Below are 19,463 nucleotides of genomic sequence, written 5' to 3' on the forward strand. Positions count from 1 at the left end.
TGAAGGTCTCATGAAGTTCATTAACTTGAATCTTTTGCTTAATGTATATGAGGGATTCAACTGAGCTTGTTTTGGCTTTGATTGTCTTTTTTTTCAGTTCAGCGATCACGCGACTCAGAGAGGAAAGAAAACAAAGAAACTGATTTATTAACTGATCCAAAATTTTTAATTCACCGCTAAATTATTATAAACTATGATTGCAATAAAGATAACTACATAGCTTAAAAAAAACAAATAAATAACATAGAAATCACATTTAGAGAAAAGTTTTGAATTCTTCACAGTGATACTAATGTGTGTGTGTGTGTGTGTGTGTGTGTATATATATATATATATATATATATATATATATATATATATATATATATATATATATATATATATATGTATGTATGTATGTATGTATATAAAATGTTTAATAAGTCACTTTTCACTAAACCAAAAAGCAACTGTATCAAAAGTGAGCAAACTTGACTTTAGAGAAATCCTTGAACGAGTTGATGGGACTTTTTAAAACTGTAGTGACCAAATGACTGAATGGTCCAGAACACAAGAAGTTAGAGAGAGACGTTAAGTGGCACGCGTTCCTGGCAGCCTTTGTTTGGTGGTGTTGAATTCTGGTAGGACAATCTCACAAATATAACAATCAGTATAATGCCTGTAAACAAGAACATAAAATGTGATTGCAGGAACTGCAGATTGCATTATCCTCTTCTGTTTTCAATCATTTCAGGATGTTCTGAAAAAGATGTGTACGTGTCTCACCTATAACTCCCAGAGTTCCGAGCAGGATACCCACTGTTGACTGAATTGTAGGCATGCCCTGAAGCTGTTTTGGTGCTGTTCTACAGTTCCCCCTCACATTGCATGGGCAAACCGTCACTGTGAGAGAAACATTGACAATTGAGCTCTTTTTAAACGCGTTATGGGGCAATGGTTGCTCACAGGAAAATAGGACACATGGAGCACTAGATTGAGGGTGATTGCTTGGGTGAGGTCTCGTGGGTCTCGTGAGTCAGACAAGATGAGATTGACACAGGGAGGAGAGAGAGAAGCCATGCACCTGTGGCCATGCATCACTGGAGATTGTGTGAACAGGACATTCCATAAAAAAAAAATCTATTAAACCAATGGATGTGAATGCATGACCCAAGCAGACACAAAAACACACAGCTTTTTGACTCCATGGCCCCCATATTGGCTAAAATAATCCCTCTGGTATTTCTGTTGTAATTCCAAAAACACTGCATGCTTACTTTTAAACTTAAAAAAAAAAAAAAATTATTAACATAAACTGGCATTGTTGATATATAAATTAAATATGAATATTTTTTAGATAAGATCCAAGATCCTGTATGTCTTTAAATACAAATAAGTTATTTAGGGGAAAAATAAATATGATTTTTGATTGTACCTTATTTTTTTTAGCATTTTAATTACAAATTTTAACATAATTATTAATTAATAATAAATACATTATTTTAAGTCATCCTGTGGCCCCTTTGAGAACCTCTTCTTGTCAGTTAAATATGAACATACAATATGCTGCTCAATGTAAAAATTATCAGTCAAAAGTCAAAAATATTATTTAATATGAATGATTTTTTTTGTGTGTGTGTGTGTTAAGATCAACTGTTTTTATTTTTTTAATTAACCTGTATGCATTTTTTATTTATTTTTAAATGAATTAATAAATCTACATTCAACTGCATAAATCCATTTTTAACAATGGTCCTTCCAGGGAATTTGCAAAATAATACCTAAACAAACATTGATTTCACTTGAAACACATCTCACCTATTAGCACAACCTCACATCAGTGAGCTTTATGAGAAAACAAGGCTCCATTATTACAGCTACTCACTACATTAGTGCTAAATTGTTTCACAAAAATCCTCTGACTGAACGGTCAATACGCTTATTTGTACATTTTTAATAACACACTCACTGACGTGACTCTGCTTGTTTTATCATGGAAATGTGGCTTAATTGCATTTTTATGTGACGGGGGAACATAGAGAGAGATCCAAATTTAAACAATGTCAATGTCAATTGTGACCTCAAATGAACATTACAGTGTTCAGACAGCTGATGAATGCAACGTATGAACATAATCAAATGACGTACATGCTTTCCATGTTGATGCAAACATGCTCTCTTTTCATTCATTCAGTTGTAGGTTAGTCCGTGTGTTACCTGGCAGGTTGATGAATGTGCTTCTGGGTGGAGAGCTGCTGTCTGAGATGGTAAAAGGTACGATGTAAACCTCTGGAGGCAGGTATGGGACTTTCAAAGACAGGTTGGTGTGAGTGTCTGTGGAAAAAATTACATATCAGCTTACACAACTTTGTCATTAATCACTTACCCCCACCTGGTTCCAAACCTGTAAAAGCTTTGTTCGTCTTCGGAAGATATTTTGGGGGTAAGTGATTAATGACAAAATTTTCATTTTGGGGTGGAGTATCCCTTTAACATATTAAGACAATACTAGCAGCATGCTAAATAATGCTATTAATACCATCTAGCTAGCTGAACAATCATCTGTACAACCACTGATCTATATATGACTGGATCACTCATCACGTACTAAACTGCCAACAGAATGAACATAGCTTTTTAATAAGTAGGGGAAATTCCTGACATAAAAAAAAAAAAAGTTAACATGCCTAGGGTGTAGCATTTATAAACGCTGACTTGTTAGGTGATGTTTTGTCATTAAGATCATAGAATGTTTACACACACTAGTGATTACCAATATGGCGGCGCAGCAGCTTCACTTTCATGACGTCATGAGCAATCCATTTCTCTTTTATTTTAAACTTTCAGATGAGTCCAGCCTCAAAGTTTGTCCTTACACACTTTATTATTTTCTATTATAAATATGAGTTATAATATTTACCCTTGACATAAAAAACAACAACATTAAGTCAAGCAGTCGAGTGTAATGCTGCTGTGCAAATCTTATGGAAAATCTACTCACTGGGCCCAGTTAGGATTTGGCCATGTGACGCAAAAGCAAGAACTAAGTCTAGTAAACAAGAGGCTGTTATCAGTCTCTGCTCACTCTTATCAGTGGTCCAAGAAGCCCTATTAGTGTTCTTTGACACTAGAGTCCTTTAATGTGCTAGGCAACAGGGGACTAAAGGGGTCACCAGTACTAAACTGGTACAGGATTATCTCTCACAGGTTTCTCTCTTGTCAGAGGTGACCATTATGTTGCCCATTGCCTTCACATCAAAATATTTCTGGTGGAAATACTTAAAGAAATGTATAGTTAATTCTACACAATATAGACAGTACAACTATCTATCAGGCCTATTCAAAGTTTTCAGTCATATGACTGGAATGAAGACCAGGAAAACTGTCATGCCATGAATATTTACAGACCTGATTCCCAAAAAGTTGGGACACTGTAGAAATTGTGAATAAAAACAGAATGCAATGATGTGGAAGTTTCAAATTTCAATATTTAATTCTGAATACAGCATAGATGGCATATCAAATGTTTAAACTGAGAAAATGTATCATTTTAAGGGGAAAATTTGTTGATTTTAAATTTCATGGCATCAAAACATCTCGAAAAAGTTGGGACAAGGCCATGTTTACCACTGTGCACCATCCCCTCTTCTTTTCATAACAGTCTGCAAACATCTGGGGACTGAGGAGACAAGTTGTAAATAGGACTGTTGTCCCATTCTTGTCTAATACAGACTTCTAGTTGCTCAACTGTCTTAGGTCTTCTTTGTCGCATCTTCCTCTTTATGATGCACCAAATGTTTTCTATGGGTGAAAGATATGGACTGAAGGCTGGCCATTTCAGTACCCGGATCCTTCTTCTACACAGCCATGATGTTGTAATCGATGCAGTATGTGGTCTGGCATTGTCATGTTGGAAAATGTAAGGTCTTCCCTGAAAGAGATGACGTCTGGATGGGAGCATATGTTGTTCTAGAACTTGGATATACCTTTCAGCATTGATGGTGCCTTTCCAGATGTGTAAGCTGCCCATGCCAAACGCACTCATGCAACCCCATACCATCAGAGATGCAGGATTCTGAACTGAATGCTGATAACAACTTCATCAACAATGTTTTCTGGAAGCATTCCTGAGCCCATGTTGTGATTTCCATTACAGTAGTATTCCTTGTGTGTGATCCTGTGCCGTCTAAGGGCCCAAAGATCACGGGCATCCAGTATGGTTTTCCGGCCTTGACCCTTACGCAACGAGATTGTTCCATATTCTCTGAATCTTTGGATGATATTATGCACTGTAGATGATGATAACTTCAAACTCATTGCAATTTTTCTCTAAGAAACTCATTTCTGATATTGCTCCACTATTTTTCGCTGCAGAATTGGTGATCCTCTGCCCATCTTGACTTCTGAGAAACACTGCCACTCTGAGAGGCTCTTTTTATACCCAGTCATTTTGCCAATTGACATAATAAGTTGCAAATTCATCCTCCAGCTGTTCCTTATATGCACATTTAACTTTTCCAGCCTCTTATTGCTATTTGTCCCAACTATTTTGGAATGTGTAGCTCTCATGAAATCCAAAATGAGCCAATATTTGGCATGACATTTCAAAATGTCTCACTTTCAACATTTGATATGTTATCTATATTCTATTGTGAATAAAATATAAGTTTATGAGATTTGTAAATTATTCCATTCCTTTTTTACTCACGATTTGTCAGGTGTCCAAACTTTTTGTCTATCTATCATGAGTGGACATGCACACATCACACAAGAAAATACAGTTTGCTCGGGGTGACTACGTCATCCCTCACCATCATTTTCGACACGCTTTCATGATAGAGCATGTAAGGCTGAACAAGTAAAAAAAGGAAGCGAGAGAGGTGTGTAAAAAAAAAAAAAAAACTCAATCACATGAAAAGTCAATGGAAGTACACTTTTAGCCTCTCAGCTCTGAGATCATATAAATTAAAGACAGCATAATTACCCCATGTCACAAGAGGGGGCCTTTTTATCCATTAACAAGAAGGAAAAAATAAACTGAGAAATACATGTCCCAGTGCGGCTTGCCCAGGGGAGGCCCACAGCTTTGGGCTCACCACAGGCTCACTGTGAGCAGCTCACACTATGGGACTGCCCACATTAATCCAATGATGGCCCAGTGTGGGCCAGACATGAGCCTTTTAATAAAAATGTTGTGGTCAGTTTTCTTCCGTACCACTAGGGATGTTAGGGTGCTTTAGGTTTCCTTAAGTAAAGTCATGTGGTAGAGAGAGTTAAGAATAGCAGGCAGCAATATCCAGCGTGGTTCACCTGCTGAACACATTGTGCTGTGTCCTGGTTAGGAAGTGTGTCATTTCAAGCTCAGTCTGAAGAGGAGTTTTTATTTTTTTCTGCAGAGACTGTAGACGTATGTATGGTCTATGTTTGGATTGATGCTAAGAGTTTAAGACATTGTATTTGCATGCATTTTAGAAAGACTCTTTATTGGTGAGGTCACCATATCATGGTCCAGTTTGAATATGGATTTAAAGTTCTTTTCGACGTGAGACCATAGTCTGGACAATTTTTTGATTGTTCCTGGTTAGGAAGTGTCTGGTGTTTGAGAGCTGTGGCTTTTTTCATTACAAGAGGTTGGATTATTCATTTTCTACCAGCCAACTTCAGCTATGGAGAGTGTTTGGACACTGATGTCCTACAGATCAGACTTTCGCACACATTAGTTATCCATTTCAGATGTATTATAATGGTTTTTCCCAAAGACTTAAGTCATAAAAGCTGAAAAGTATTTCTAGTGAAACAGATGTATTGTTATAGATCGGGGTGAATCATGTTCCTGGAGATCTACCTTCCTGCAGAGGTCATTTTCAACCCTGATTAAAAAAAAAAAAATGTTTGTAATTATCAAGTGCTCCTTCAGATCCTTATTAGTTGTTTCAGGTGTGTTTGATCAGAACTAGGTTGGGTAACCCTGTTGTAGATTAATAGTGTGGGCTAAGTGAGGGCTGCCCATGCAGGGCCAGTACTAAGAGGCCAACGTTTTGCCAATTAGCAAAACCTCAGAGTCCCTTTGCTGGCAGCCTGCTGGGGTCCTTAGGCTAGCCCTAAGTTGCGCCGTAAAGGGCCAGTGAAGGTGTGTTTTTTTTAGGGAGACCAAGAAAAAAAAAATGAGAATGAAAGAAAAGGAGTGAAAAACATAATCAAAATCTATTTGATTCTGGTCCATGACTCAGACGCTGTAACTAAGTCAACCTGCTCACCGGCACGAGCTTGGCACATTAACGATGCCTAAAGCTATCAGGAAGGGAGCTATTGCGCTTATTAGACCCAAAACAGATTTGTCTGAAGACACTAGATATGGAGGGCAATTTCCTTCTTTGTCAGTACGCTCTTTTCCCCAGACCTGCACTGTGTGTGATTCAACAAGAGGAAAGAATGGCACCCAGTTCGGATGACGTATTAATTTGACTGTACAGATGCTACAGCCACAGAACAGCAGGCTTTTTTATTTTCTTTTCAAATCTCTAATTTTATCCACATTGACGTCATTGCTAGAGGAGGTCAACATAACCGGGCATGTCAGCCCTATTGTGCTTATAGAAGGTTTGGGCACATTAACGGAACGAGTGAAGATCGTCTGACATGTATTTTTTAAATGACTGACAGACGAATAGATCTTTAAAGACGGGTCACATAGTTCTTAGGCGACAGGGAAGATTTGTCACTTCACATTCACAGAGGGGTTGGAAGTGGGTAAAGGAATAGACAAACCATTGATGGGAGTGAGCTTCCAGTTGCGGCGGACAGTGGCATCACTGCGGAGGGAGAAGTTGAGCCTTCCTCCATGCTGGGGCCCATCGCTGTCCCGAGAGGCCAGAACTAGAGCCTGATCCTCCCAGCGAGGTGTGCACAGGTACTTCCAGGAGTAATCGCCCACCAGAACAGGGCTGTTGTCATTTACATCCAGAATGTGCACTGTCACCAGCGTGGAGGCCGACAAAGAGGAATTGCCTGAAGGAGACAAGAAGTGGCAGCAAACATTTTTAGTATTTAGTGTGCATTTAGTCTGTGTATTTCAGTATGTGTGTGTGGAATCTCTTAAAGGGATAACCAGACAGATTTGGTGACCATTGACTTCCATTGTATTGAGAAAAAAAGACATTTTTCAGAATACAGTATCTACTTTTCTGTTCCAGTAAAGAAAGAATGTTGTACAGGTTCGGAATGACATGAGGGTGTGGTAAATGATGACAATTTTTAGGTGAACTATCCTTTAGTGAGAGTTAGCAACTATACTAAAAATCCATACTATGTACCATGCCACAAAAGCTTTATTATAAATGAGCAATATCACTCGAGTTTGAGAGCGATACAGGCTCTATATCAACATGGCTGTGATTAGACCAGAGCCATGTGCTGGAGGCGATCACAGCCGCTGATAGAGCTGTTATCACTCGAGTACAAGAGTCATATTGCATTTATACAACAGTTCGACAGCAAGAGTGTGGAAATACATAAGAGTTCAAACCTCTGTTACTAATTTGAAAATATCACTTTAGAACTAGTTACTAAGAAACGGTGAGTTGCTTCATTAAAAGCTTGCATTAAAAGCTCACTGTATTTACTCCTGTCCTCATCATGTTACACTGGCTACCAGTAGCCGCTCGCATCAGATTCAAGGTACTGATGCTTGCCTAGAAGACGACCACTGGCACGGCACCAACTTACCTAAACTCACTGCTTAAATCTTATGTGCCCTCTAGAAGTTTGCGCTCTGCAAGTGAACGACGCCTTGTGGTGCCATCCTAAAAAAATTCAAAATCACTCTCACGGACCTTTTCCTGGACTGTGCCCAGCTGGTGGAATGACCTCCCAATCTCAATTCGTACAGCTTTACTCATTTTCAAGAAACATCTAAAAACTCAGCACTTAACCAACTAATACTAGAACTTGTTCTTATTTTCTTGTCTTTTCATTTAAAAACCTAGCTATGCTTTCTGTAGCTATCATGGCACTTGTATACTGTTGATGTTCTCATTTGTAAGTTGCTTTGGATAAAAGCATCTGCTAAATGATTAGATGTAAATGTAAATGTAAAAAAATTAATAAAAAATAATGCAACATTGATAGGAACACTGAGATAAATAAATCAATCAATAAAAAAAAAATATATATATATTTTTTCCATATTTGCAGGAAGTACACTAACACATCAGTCAGTAAGGTTTTTAAGAGCTTTATAAATGAAAACCATTTTTACAGTCACTATTATGACTGGTGGGATTACTAAACAAGACATTTGTAAGATTTTTGTCAAAAAAACATTCTCTTAATCAAGTTTGTTGCTCATAAACTACTATAAGTATGTCATGGGTTTATCTCCCCCAAAAGTACAAACATTGAAGTTCCTAGACACCATCAAAAGATTTAGGGTGGCCTACTCAGATTTGTCAATCTTTTTCCATCCTAAACTAAGGAGAGAAACTAAGGGGTAACTACTATTGCAGGCTGAGCCAGAGGGTGTTTAGCCAATGTTGGACCATGGCTGATGCGTTACATAGTAGTGCAAGTCAAAATTTGAAGATTTGCCAAAATATGCAGATATAGGTTATATATATATATATATATATCTATGCAACCCTTTCTGTGTATTGTTATACATCTCTTTCTGCAGCCCAGAGTAAAGTACAATTCCTTGAATGTCATAAGCTCTCAGATACTGAGGAATATGTGTATTATTTTTATCTATTTTCTAAAGTTTCTTTATTTTTCCCTCCTCTTATACACTCCCTCTCATTTTCAACCCTGCTTCAGCACTCAAGACCACGCAAGACAGGGAGTTGTGAGTCATATCTCTTGTTCTCGTTTCATCTTTCTCCCTTTATTCTCCCCCGTAAACATTTGTGACTGAGCATTCTGGACTGGAATGATTTCTCATCTGAGAATGCTGATGGGGGCAGAAGGTAATTGGACGGTGAACTGTGACCTTCACACCTCAAATCTTTCATCTGCGCCCTACATTCAGGTGCGGAGAAATGATGTGGAATTCTATAGCACACACACATCGTTCACACACCGCAACATCTTAGCTGGTGACTCATTCACTGCTAGTTACAATGTCTGAGATTTCTCTCATGGCAGGTGGATGTGGACAAGAATTTTCAATGAGATTTGATACTGAATAGAGCCTGTCACAGCGTTTCGAAATGTCAAGTGTCTCGGCAGCACTGATGATTCTGAAAAAAATGAAAGCCGAGGCATGTTGATTTTGCCCAGATGTCTCATATTGATAGCATCTTCTTCTTGTACTTGCTCTGTATAATAACTTCAGTTTGATGGACATGTTTATTCAAACAAACAACATGAATTGACAGCCCTCCACAGTGAATGCATGCATGAGGAGGGGGTCAATTGTCACTTACGCCCATCTTCAGCTACCACCTCCATGGTGTAGGTGCTGTTCTCTTCTCTGTCCAAAGCCTGGACCGTCTTGAGCTCTCCTGAGTACTTCCCAATGGAGAAATATTTCTTAGTGTCTCCTCTCAGTGAATACCTGAGGTAAAAACAGCTTTTGAATCAAATATTTTCTTCCATAATCAAACAATTCTAACATTATGGATTATAAATAAAGAAAAAAGGATGGCTTTTATTAAAACAATCTACAAAGACTTAAATTAAATTGATCAAAAGCAAGAGTGAAGAAATTACAAAATTGTACAAAAGATTTCAGATGTCAAATAAATGCTGTTCATTCTATATAAAAAAAATAAATCACGTTTTCCACAAAAATATTAAGCAGCCCAACTGTTTTCAGATTTGAAATAATAATATGTTTTCAGCATATTAGAATGATTTTTGAAGTATCATGTGACACTGAAGACTGGAGTAATAACTGCTGAAAATTCAGCTTTACCATCACAGCAATATATTACATTTTAAAATATATTACAAAAGAAACCAGTTCTTTTAAATTATATCGTATTGTACTATTTTAATGTATTTTAGATAAAGATTCAGATTCTTTTCCACCTTCCAATGTAAAATGATTGAACTCTATATGAACATACGACATGTTAAATTATGCTTCCACACATTTACATGGACTACGAGTTTGTATGTATGTGTGTGTGTGTGTGTGTGTGTGTGTGTGTGTTTAACACAAATTGTGAGTTTTCTCTATGTGTTTTAGATTTTGAGAATGAGGTGTTTGTGTCAATTGAGATTAATTAATTAGGGGAATCTCTCATTGTTTAGGAATGAAAGGGACAGCTGAAAATTTGGCAGGACAGCAATTGAGATACAATTTGTATTGTGATTGGTTGTTTTACTCATTTAAATGAATAAAATATCACCTTACCTGATTGGATGAGAGTCAGGGTCATAACCTCTAATTGTGGCAATAACACGTCCTGGCTCCTCCCCTTCTCTGACAGTGACTTCATAATGGCTTTGAGACAAAACGGGGCCTTCGTTGATGTCAACGATAAAAATGGTGACAGTTGCTGTGGATGCTGGTCCGTACCTGCCTCGGACCAGAGCAACTGGGTTCTGAGCGCTCAGTACTAGTATATATTCATTCTCCCGCTCAAAGTCCAGCACCTGCACACAGTTGGTCAATGAGCAAACTGTTAGTACATGACCTTTTTTTTGCAACAAAAAATAATGGCATACTGTAATTATGAAGATAATACTATAAAAATAACAAAAAGCAGTATTCTTATTTTCACAGGCAGTTGTCTTAATCTGTAGCAGCACACTGTGGACCTGGACAAAATCAATCTGAGAGTGTGTCACTGGTCATCACAATGTGTCAAACTGCATTTCTGAAGGTAAAATGTGTTCAAATCAGGTTCTGAAAGACCCTTTGTATGCTCTGATGTCATTCTTCAGACTGAAGGTCAGATATTACTCTGGATGCGCACAACCTGCTGACATCACTCTGGCTGTACGTCATCCACTTGCTGTTTTCAAGGAAAACAAGGCTATAATAAAAATAATTAAATAAAATGCAGATAAATGCGGATCTGAGAGTGGACACCATCTTTGGTTATCTATACCTGTAATTGTCATCTTTTATTTTCATTACTCATTTAACTTTATTCTAAATGCTTCACCTTTAAAGCTTGTTTGTTGAAAAATCAACAACAAAAATCATCCTGTTAATTAAGAACAAATGTTGATGTTGACAAATGATGACGAAAGACTGATGGATATTCTGAGTAAAATGAAGAATGCTCGCCAGACCAGGGAAATTAATTGGAGACCATGGTCTGACATGATGTCCTTGGGTAGTCAGCTGCTTCCATCACAGTGGGTAGACCCTTTAGCAGAATGAGTTTGGCATCTTGTAGATCCTCCAGATTTTTATAATCTGGGATGATGGTAAATGGGTGACGGGAGCCCTAGAGCCAATGCCTCCACTCTTTGAGGGTCAATGTCATGCCAAGCAGCTCACGGTTACCAATATCATAGTTATGCTCCACCTGGAACGGCTTTTTTAAGTAGAAGGCACATGGATGGAGTACTGGAGGTCCACCATGCCACTGAGAGAGGGTGGCTCCCACCCCGGTGGTAGATGTGTCTACTTTGACCAGAAAGGGAAGCTTAGGATCAGGAAGCACAGGAGCAGGATCTGATGAAATGCTTCCTTCAGTTGCTGGAAAGCTTCTTGTGCAGCAGATGTCCATGATAGGGGCTTGGGCCTTTGTTGGATCAGGGATGTTAAAGGTGAGATGAACAGACTGAAATTCAGAGGGACATTAATTGTATTGGTCTGGGATCCATGCTGATTATTATTATTGTTATTATTTGCTTAACTCTTAAGCCACTTTAAAATGGCTTTTTGGTTGCTTTTGGTCAGAAAATGTAAAGAAAATGACACGCGTACAAAAATATTATATAATTTCACTTACCTGGCCTATCGAAGCGAACATTCATCTAGAGTAGTTCCATAGAGAGTTCTAGGAGGTGAGCTGTGAGTGATCCGACCCCGACCCTGACCCAGCAGCTCTCCCAGGACTGAGTAGATTTTTAAGGCTTGGGAGAACTGTTTTCTCTTGATTTTAAGTTTCTTGATTAATTTGGCGAAGATGAAGCTGTCCTCTCAGCCAGAATAAATGAGAGCTTGGGCTGGAATGGAGCGATAAGATGCATTTACCATTACAGATAATTGTCTTAAGGTTGTTATGGGTTATGGGTCGCACTGAGCAGTCTGGCACATGAGAGATGGATGGAATCAAGTTGCATGGGCTCTGGTGATGGAGGGCTGACAGAGTGGGTTGCGAGCGGAGGAGCTGCAATGTTGAAGGTAATGCCGGCGAGCATCTGAGGAATCCATATTGAGCATTGGATGGCCATTTGTTGACAGATCTGTGGGTATAGACCATGCTGATAAGTAGAAAAGAGGGCTGTCTCCGTGGCCGTGACATGCATTCCAGCCTACGTAATTCCACTATTAAATAATTTATTTTTCCAAACATTTCCGGAATATTTGCACATTGGTGTGAATACTAAATTTAATTAAAATATTTAAAATAATATAGAGGAGTTGAGATTCAAACTGACACTGGATAAGCTAGTTTGCACCTATCAGGTATATGCTTTGCCAACGGTGTGTTTTGCGTCCCCAACGTCATATACGTACACATTCATCTTGCGCGCAAAATAGACCAGCATCTCGGAATTTCATTTTAAAAATTTTTGTTGAATTTAAATTTGGAGTGGAGTGGAGCTGTTAGCTAACATTTCTAACTAAGCACAAAGCATGGATCGCTTTTTAATGAGGAAAGTGACAGATGTCACGACAGATGGACAGGCTTCTGCTGCATGCTCTTCAGACAAAGCTACTACTTCCGAGGAAACGGAAACGTAGTGGGAAACGAAAAAGGAAATACAGTGAAGATTATGTTAAATTTTGGGTTTACAGTAACGACTGACAAAAAAACAGGAGAGGAGGTACCACTGTGTTTCGTATGTTCAACGTTGCTTTCAAATGAATCCATGAAACCGTCGAAACTTTCTCGTCATATGGAGACACATCACAGATTTTTGAAGGCCAAGCCTATTGAGTATATGCAACAGATGTTGCGTGATTTCAAAGGACAGCAGACGCTCATGAGAAAGAGTGCAAAAGTAAGTGAAAATGCACTGAAAGCGTCATATCTGGTGATTCTCAGAGTTGCACAATGCAAAAAGCCTCATTTAATTGCAGAACAGCTGATTTTGCCAGCAGCTATAGACATGTGTAAAACCATGATGAACGAAGAATGTGCTAATAAATTAAAAGCTATTCCTTTGTCCGATAACACAATCGGACGTCGAATTGAGGAAATGGCAAATGATGTGAAAGAGCAGCTGATAGAGAAACTTCGATCAGTTCAGGGATTTTCAATTCAATTAGACGAGACGACAGATATAACAAATGACGCGCAACTTTTGGCATTTGTGCGATACGAGGATAATAGTGCGATATGCGAGGAATTTCTCTTTTGCAAACCACTGCCAGGGCGAACTACAGGTGCCGAGATCTTTTCAGCCCTTGATGACTTTTTCAAAGAACACAATATTTTGTGGCAAAAGTGTGTGGCGCTATGTAGCGATGGAGCCAGAGCAATGAGTGGCAGCCAGACTGGATTGATTGGGCATGTAAAGAAAGTAGCACCGGCGATAATTTGAACACACTGCATGATTCATAGAGAAACTCTGGCCACCAAAGATCTCAGTGTTGAGTTCAGCGTGGTGTTTGATGCTGTTGTTAAAACTGTAAACCTGATAAAACGAAAAGCATTAAATACACGCCTGTTTGCATCCCTATGTCAAGGCTTAGGAAGTGAACATACCTCTCTCCTTTACCATTCAGAGGTGAGATGGCTGTCTCGCGGTGCGGTGCTCGCCCGTGTATTTGAACTATGTGATGCTATCTATACTTTCTTGTGCGAGAAGGAGTGCACTGAACTGGCGTACATGTTCAAGGACAGCCACTGGTTAACTAAGCTGGCGTATCTCACCGATGTTTTTGCAGAGCTTAACAAGTTGAACACTTCAATGCAAGGGAGAGATTCAAACGTCCTGCAGCTCTACGAAAAACTAGAGGCATTTGTTAAAGAAATGTCAAGATGGATAGAAAGAGTGGAGAGTGGGAACTTGGCTATGTTCCCTTCAGTTGAGTAATATTCTGACAGCACTGACATTAAAGACATTGTATGTGAGCATTTGAGGAAGCTTGTGCTTCAATTCCAAAAGTACTTCAATGATTCTGATGAGTGGCACTGTGACAGCAAATGGATCCTGCTCCCATTCAGTGATGATGCAGCAGCAGGGTCAAGCTTAACTACTGTAGAAGAGGATCAGCTCATAGAGATGTCCACAGACTCTGTCAGGAGGCATATTTATACTTATACACAACCCCTTGTGAAGTTCTGGATAAGTTGCCAGACAGAATTTTTTGTGGGGGTAGAGATTGCCATACAGCCTGTACTAGTTCAGTGAATGGATTTCATACAGGGCGAAGAACATCTATTGGGTCCAAGATGTGTTGTCGGTCTAGTCTTCTGTCACAACAGAAGAGGATAGATGGCAGATAAGCTCAACACAGATCTTTAATTAGCAGTGCAAGCAATGGAGGCAAGCGATGCAAAACAATGGTAAGTATCACACAACACCGTAAATAGTAATTCAGAAGAATGGAGGAATGAAATAGGGTTGGGCCGATAGACGACACCATCCTCATCGCCGATGGCTGATAGACATCATGATGTTGCGCCGGCATCGTGACCCCCCACACACTTTTTGAATGCACAACCGCTTTTTAGTTTCAATATCCCTTACGAGATTCGTGATCACAAGTACTCTTATTTTACAAGATTATATGTGTATCGGTGTTACTGAGGATCTGCAAATCATTCACCATTGTCCTATCAGTAATCTCTCTTTACACCGTGCCTACACTGGATGTGACAGTTGTAGTGTTGCACCGTGCTGTATCAGCTAAAGACTTCTACACTGGACGTGACAAAGTGACTATTGAAAATAATTTGAAATTTCTGTCAGCATGTCACTTATAGCATGCTACAGCAGTTTACAGGGATTTGTGGTGTCACGTCATGCCATGCTGCATCCAGTGTAGACAGCATTACTGATTATAATGAGTTCTATTGACTTATCTTTATAATTAATCACTATTATAGATCACTGGTTCTATAGTATTTTGTCACGCTCCGCTACTCACATCCGGTGTAGACACTCCGTTAGGAATCATTAGTTGTTTTCCCTTATTCATGCTTCAGGCACACCCCTTAACTCCACTTTTGTCTAATTCAGTCTGAGAAAACGTTTTACAATAATGGATTTTTAAAAATGTTACACAAAGCTTAGTGCTCTTCACATGGAATAGTGAGTTCCTCTATCCATTTGCTTCACCCAGGACACATATGTTTAGCACACCTGTCACTATGGACAAGAAATTAGCTTTTCTCAAATCCTCAGCCAATCCCTGCATTAAACTGAACACACACAAACATAAAAATGTATCATAGCTCCTGACAACTGTTAAAACATTGATCTAGCATGCTCCACGTCAACAGTAAATTCCATTTCTTACTGTTGTTTACCTACAAACTGTTAATCTCCTGAAAAATACAGAATTTATGTGGTCTCCAGTGTTGATTGCCCATGCTGCAAAAATGGCATACTGTAATTAACTCCTGCCAATTAAAAATACAATAAAACCACTTAATTACTGAGCCACAGAACAACAACAACAGAGAGATTTGTGCAGAGCAAACGAGAACACAGATGAACACAAGATAAACAGATGGCTCAGTTCCTTGACATATCAGTAAACATCAGGATTCAGATACCCTCTGTCGGAATGTCAAACTCCCAGCTTCTAATCTGGCAAAACATGAATACAGTATGTCATAAATGGATCAGACTGGTTGCATTTCATATATGGGATGGACCAAGATCAAGAGAATCAGAGACACTAATCACACACTTGTGTTGACCTTGCACTGGAACAACTGCATCACCTGAAGGGAATGTGGGTCACGGTGAGGATCAGGCCTTGAGCCCTGGATGAATGGCCTGCTAAATAATGACTTAACTGCTTGTTTTCAAACAATGACCTCGAAAAGTATTTGAAAAGACCCACTTAATATGTACAAACTGAATTGTGTTATATCAGACTAAGTGGCATTTGATACTGGACATTTACCAACTGGGCAAATACATTTGTAGTTCACATTGGTGTAAATTCTTGAACAGTATATAAACTATTATTATTTTTTTTATGTGAGATATTTGAAAACTAGTGTTTGAGGGGCTGAGTGGTGAACAGCTTAACACTTAAACCTCATCATGTCCTTAACCTTACCTATAAATATAGCAGCTAGTATAAATAAAACGGTTCAACGAAGGTAAACACAGAGATAATTATAGTAACTCAAGAGTATGAACAATCATACATTTTGACGATTTGACGATGAGGATCTGCAGTGTCAGTCCTACTCTGTAAGCACTTCACAAAACTGCATGTAGCTCACTTGGATGTGTTTAGAAGTTTCCGACAGAACATCGATTTCAAATCACAGATTAAAAGTTACATAAACATAGAACAATCACATTATGTAAGGGTGATAACTCAAGATTTCCCCCTAAATCAGTGAAAAAGAACAGACCACTGAAAGTTATTGTTTTTATTTAATCCTTAGCTTTTTCCAAGCCCTCATTAAAAAGAATGTTTGTGCTTAAAAGCACATTCTTTAAAACAAGTGCAAGTGGTTTGATGTGTATCTATAAATCTATGACCAGCAGTTTTCAGGCAGAGAAGATACCTTATCAAGGATGATGGCAGCTTCATTGGTCTGTCTGTCAGTCACTAGAGTAAAAACCTCCTCCTCATTCCCAGATTCAAGCCTGTAGTCCACCTGCCAGTTGTCCCCACCCCACTCATCCGCATCCCATGCCGACACTGCAGTGACTGTAGTGCCCACTGAGGAATCCTCAGCCAGGTGGAAGGGACCATACTACAGAGACATAAATGAATGAAAGATTTCTAAGATAATGTATGCAATTATAATAAAAATGGAGAATAAAGAAATCCTTAATAGGGCTGTGATTTGAAACCACAATATTTCTAACAACTTTATGGTCAGAGCCTTTAAATAAATTATACAGTCATGGTCAGAATTGTTGGTACCCCAGGCAAATGTGATCAAATAAGGCTGTGAAAATAAATCTGCATTGTTAATCTGAGTGATCTTTTATTGTAAAAAATGTTCAGAAATTGTTGAAAGAATAGGAATTTAAAATTTATCATTGTGGAATAAATGTTTTTCTCTAATACATGTTGGCCACAATTAATGGTACCCTTAGAAATTCTTATGAGTAAAATATCTCTGAAGTATATTCCCATTCGTATTTACAAATTTTAGCATACCAGGGACATTATGAACATGAAACTGTCCAGCCGTTGCTTCTAGTTTCACATTAATACAAATATAAGGTAAAACAAAGGCCAAATTAATATTGTTCTCAATATGAGTATATTAAAAAAAAAAGAAAAAAAAAAGAACTTTTTAGATTTCAGCAAATGGCTGCAATATAACAAAGAGTGCACAATAGCAGAGATTAGTTGAGTCTAAATCCTAAATATATATATATATATATATATATATATATATATATATATATATATATATATATATATATATATATATATATATATATATATATATATATTTTTTTTTTTTTTTTTTATTTATTTATTTATTTTTTTTGCTGGAGGTCCTGGACATCTTGTTTGGATACATGGCATCATGGATTCCATCAAATAACAGCAGATAAAAAAATTAAAATAGACTGTCCATACTAGAAATCTTATAATGGGCCATCATCCAAAAACAAACAGCAAAATCAAAACAAATATGGGTCACTGAGCACAAAACAAATATTCTGCTATGGCCATTTCCAGTCCCCTGACCTGAACCCTATAGCAAATGAGTGTGGTGAACTCAAAAGGAGAAGCATTAACATGGAGCTGGAAATCTGAAGGGTCTGGAGTGATTCTGGATGAAGGAATTGTCTCTAATCTCTTGTCAGGTGTTCTCCAAACTTATCAGGCATTAAACGTGAGGACTCAGAGCTGTTCTCATTGCAAATTATGCAAAAAGTTCTTAATAAAAGGGGTCCATTAATTGTGGCCAACATGTACTAGACAAGACAAAAAAAACTAAAAAAACTAAAAAAAAAAAAAAAAAAAAAAAAAAAAAAAAAAACCTAATGAGATTTCCCCCTATTTTGAATTCATATTTCATCAATGAAAGGTTAAATTCTTGACATGTGTTCTTAATAAAAGATCAATATGATTTACAATGCAAATTTATTTACCAAGGGTACCAACAATTCTGACCACGACAAGGTCTTTAGGTTTCTAAGGCAAAACACATTGAACAAATTTAAGCATTAAACGCATCATTTTTGAGTGTTTTCCAATTTAGAGAAACAGAACATGTAATGTAATGAAATCTTACCAATATACACTACTGTCTTGTACTTTTTTTTGGAAAGAAATGAATACTTATATTTAGCAAAGAGGCATTAAAGTGAGGCTAAAAAGTTCACCCAAAAATAAACATTCTGTCATCATTTTCTCAATCTCAGGTTGTCCCAAACCTGTACAAGTTTGGCAAAAGAAGATAATTTGAAGAATACTGTTAACCAACCAGTTGACAGTAGCCACTGGCTTCCAAAGAATGGGGAAAAATGCTATGGAAGTACATTAAATGGCTGTTTGGTTACAGACATTCTTCAAAATATCTTCTTTTGTGTTCAGCAGAGGAAAGAAACTCATACAGGTTTGGAACAAGTGGAGTGCAAATAAATGATGGCAAATTTTTCCATTTTGGGTGAGCTATCCCATTAAATTGATCAAAAGTGACAGTAAAGACATCTATATTGTAACAAAATATATATTTCAATACATTTTTTTTGTACTTTCTATTCATCAGAGGATCTTGAAAAATATGTATCAGCATATGTATCAGCATAATATAACGAAAATATTATGCAGCAACTGTTTTCAACAGTGTGTAGTTACAACTATGGTCACTTGCTATTTTGTTTCTGATGTTCAGAACTTCAGAGTCTTCAGAAGAGCTGTATTCAGATGCAGATGTCAACACACTTCCAGCACTTCACGACTAAACTCCAAACATACAGACACCACCTTCTATAAAATTCTTCTACATCAAGAGAAAGTGAAACAAAAATAAGGAAACAGAGGAAGAGAAGAACCAGAATGTTAGCTGAATGTGGCATGACAGTGTCTAGCAGGAGAGTATAGAAAATGTATGTGTGTGTTTGTGAATATTTCTGCAAACAATGCTGTTCATTAATGTAAGTACAGCACCATTTATCAAAACATCATTCATCAAGTTATGGCTGCATCACAGTTCCTACAATTCATTGTCAACTAAATTAGGGGATAC

The 19,463-nt window shown here is 37.9% G+C and overlaps 1 protein-coding gene across 1 annotated transcript in view; it reads right to left on the minus strand.

The window, feature by feature from the left end:
* Positions 1-407: 407 nt before the first annotated feature.
* The window catches only part of LOC113051585 (cadherin-17), a 35,302-nt gene continuing 16,246 nt past the window's right edge, over positions 408-19,463 (minus strand). The window contains exons 12-18 of the mRNA XM_026215478.1: positions 16,809-17,000; positions 10,334-10,575; positions 9,399-9,529; positions 6,748-6,987; positions 2,197-2,313; positions 766-882; positions 408-658 (exon numbers count right to left, since the gene is read on the minus strand). Coding sequence (XP_026071263.1) covers positions 558-658; positions 766-882; positions 2,197-2,313; positions 6,748-6,987; positions 9,399-9,529; positions 10,334-10,575; positions 16,809-17,000 — 1,140 coding nt within the window. The 3' untranslated portion in view covers positions 408-557. The remainder of the gene's footprint in view (positions 659-765; positions 883-2,196; positions 2,314-6,747; positions 6,988-9,398; positions 9,530-10,333; positions 10,576-16,808; positions 17,001-19,463) is intronic.

The sequence above is a fragment of the Carassius auratus genome, chromosome 32, assembly GCF_003368295.1.
Source record: "Carassius auratus strain Wakin chromosome 32, ASM336829v1, whole genome shotgun sequence".
Lineage (NCBI taxonomy): Eukaryota > Metazoa > Chordata > Actinopteri > Cypriniformes > Cyprinidae > Carassius > Carassius auratus.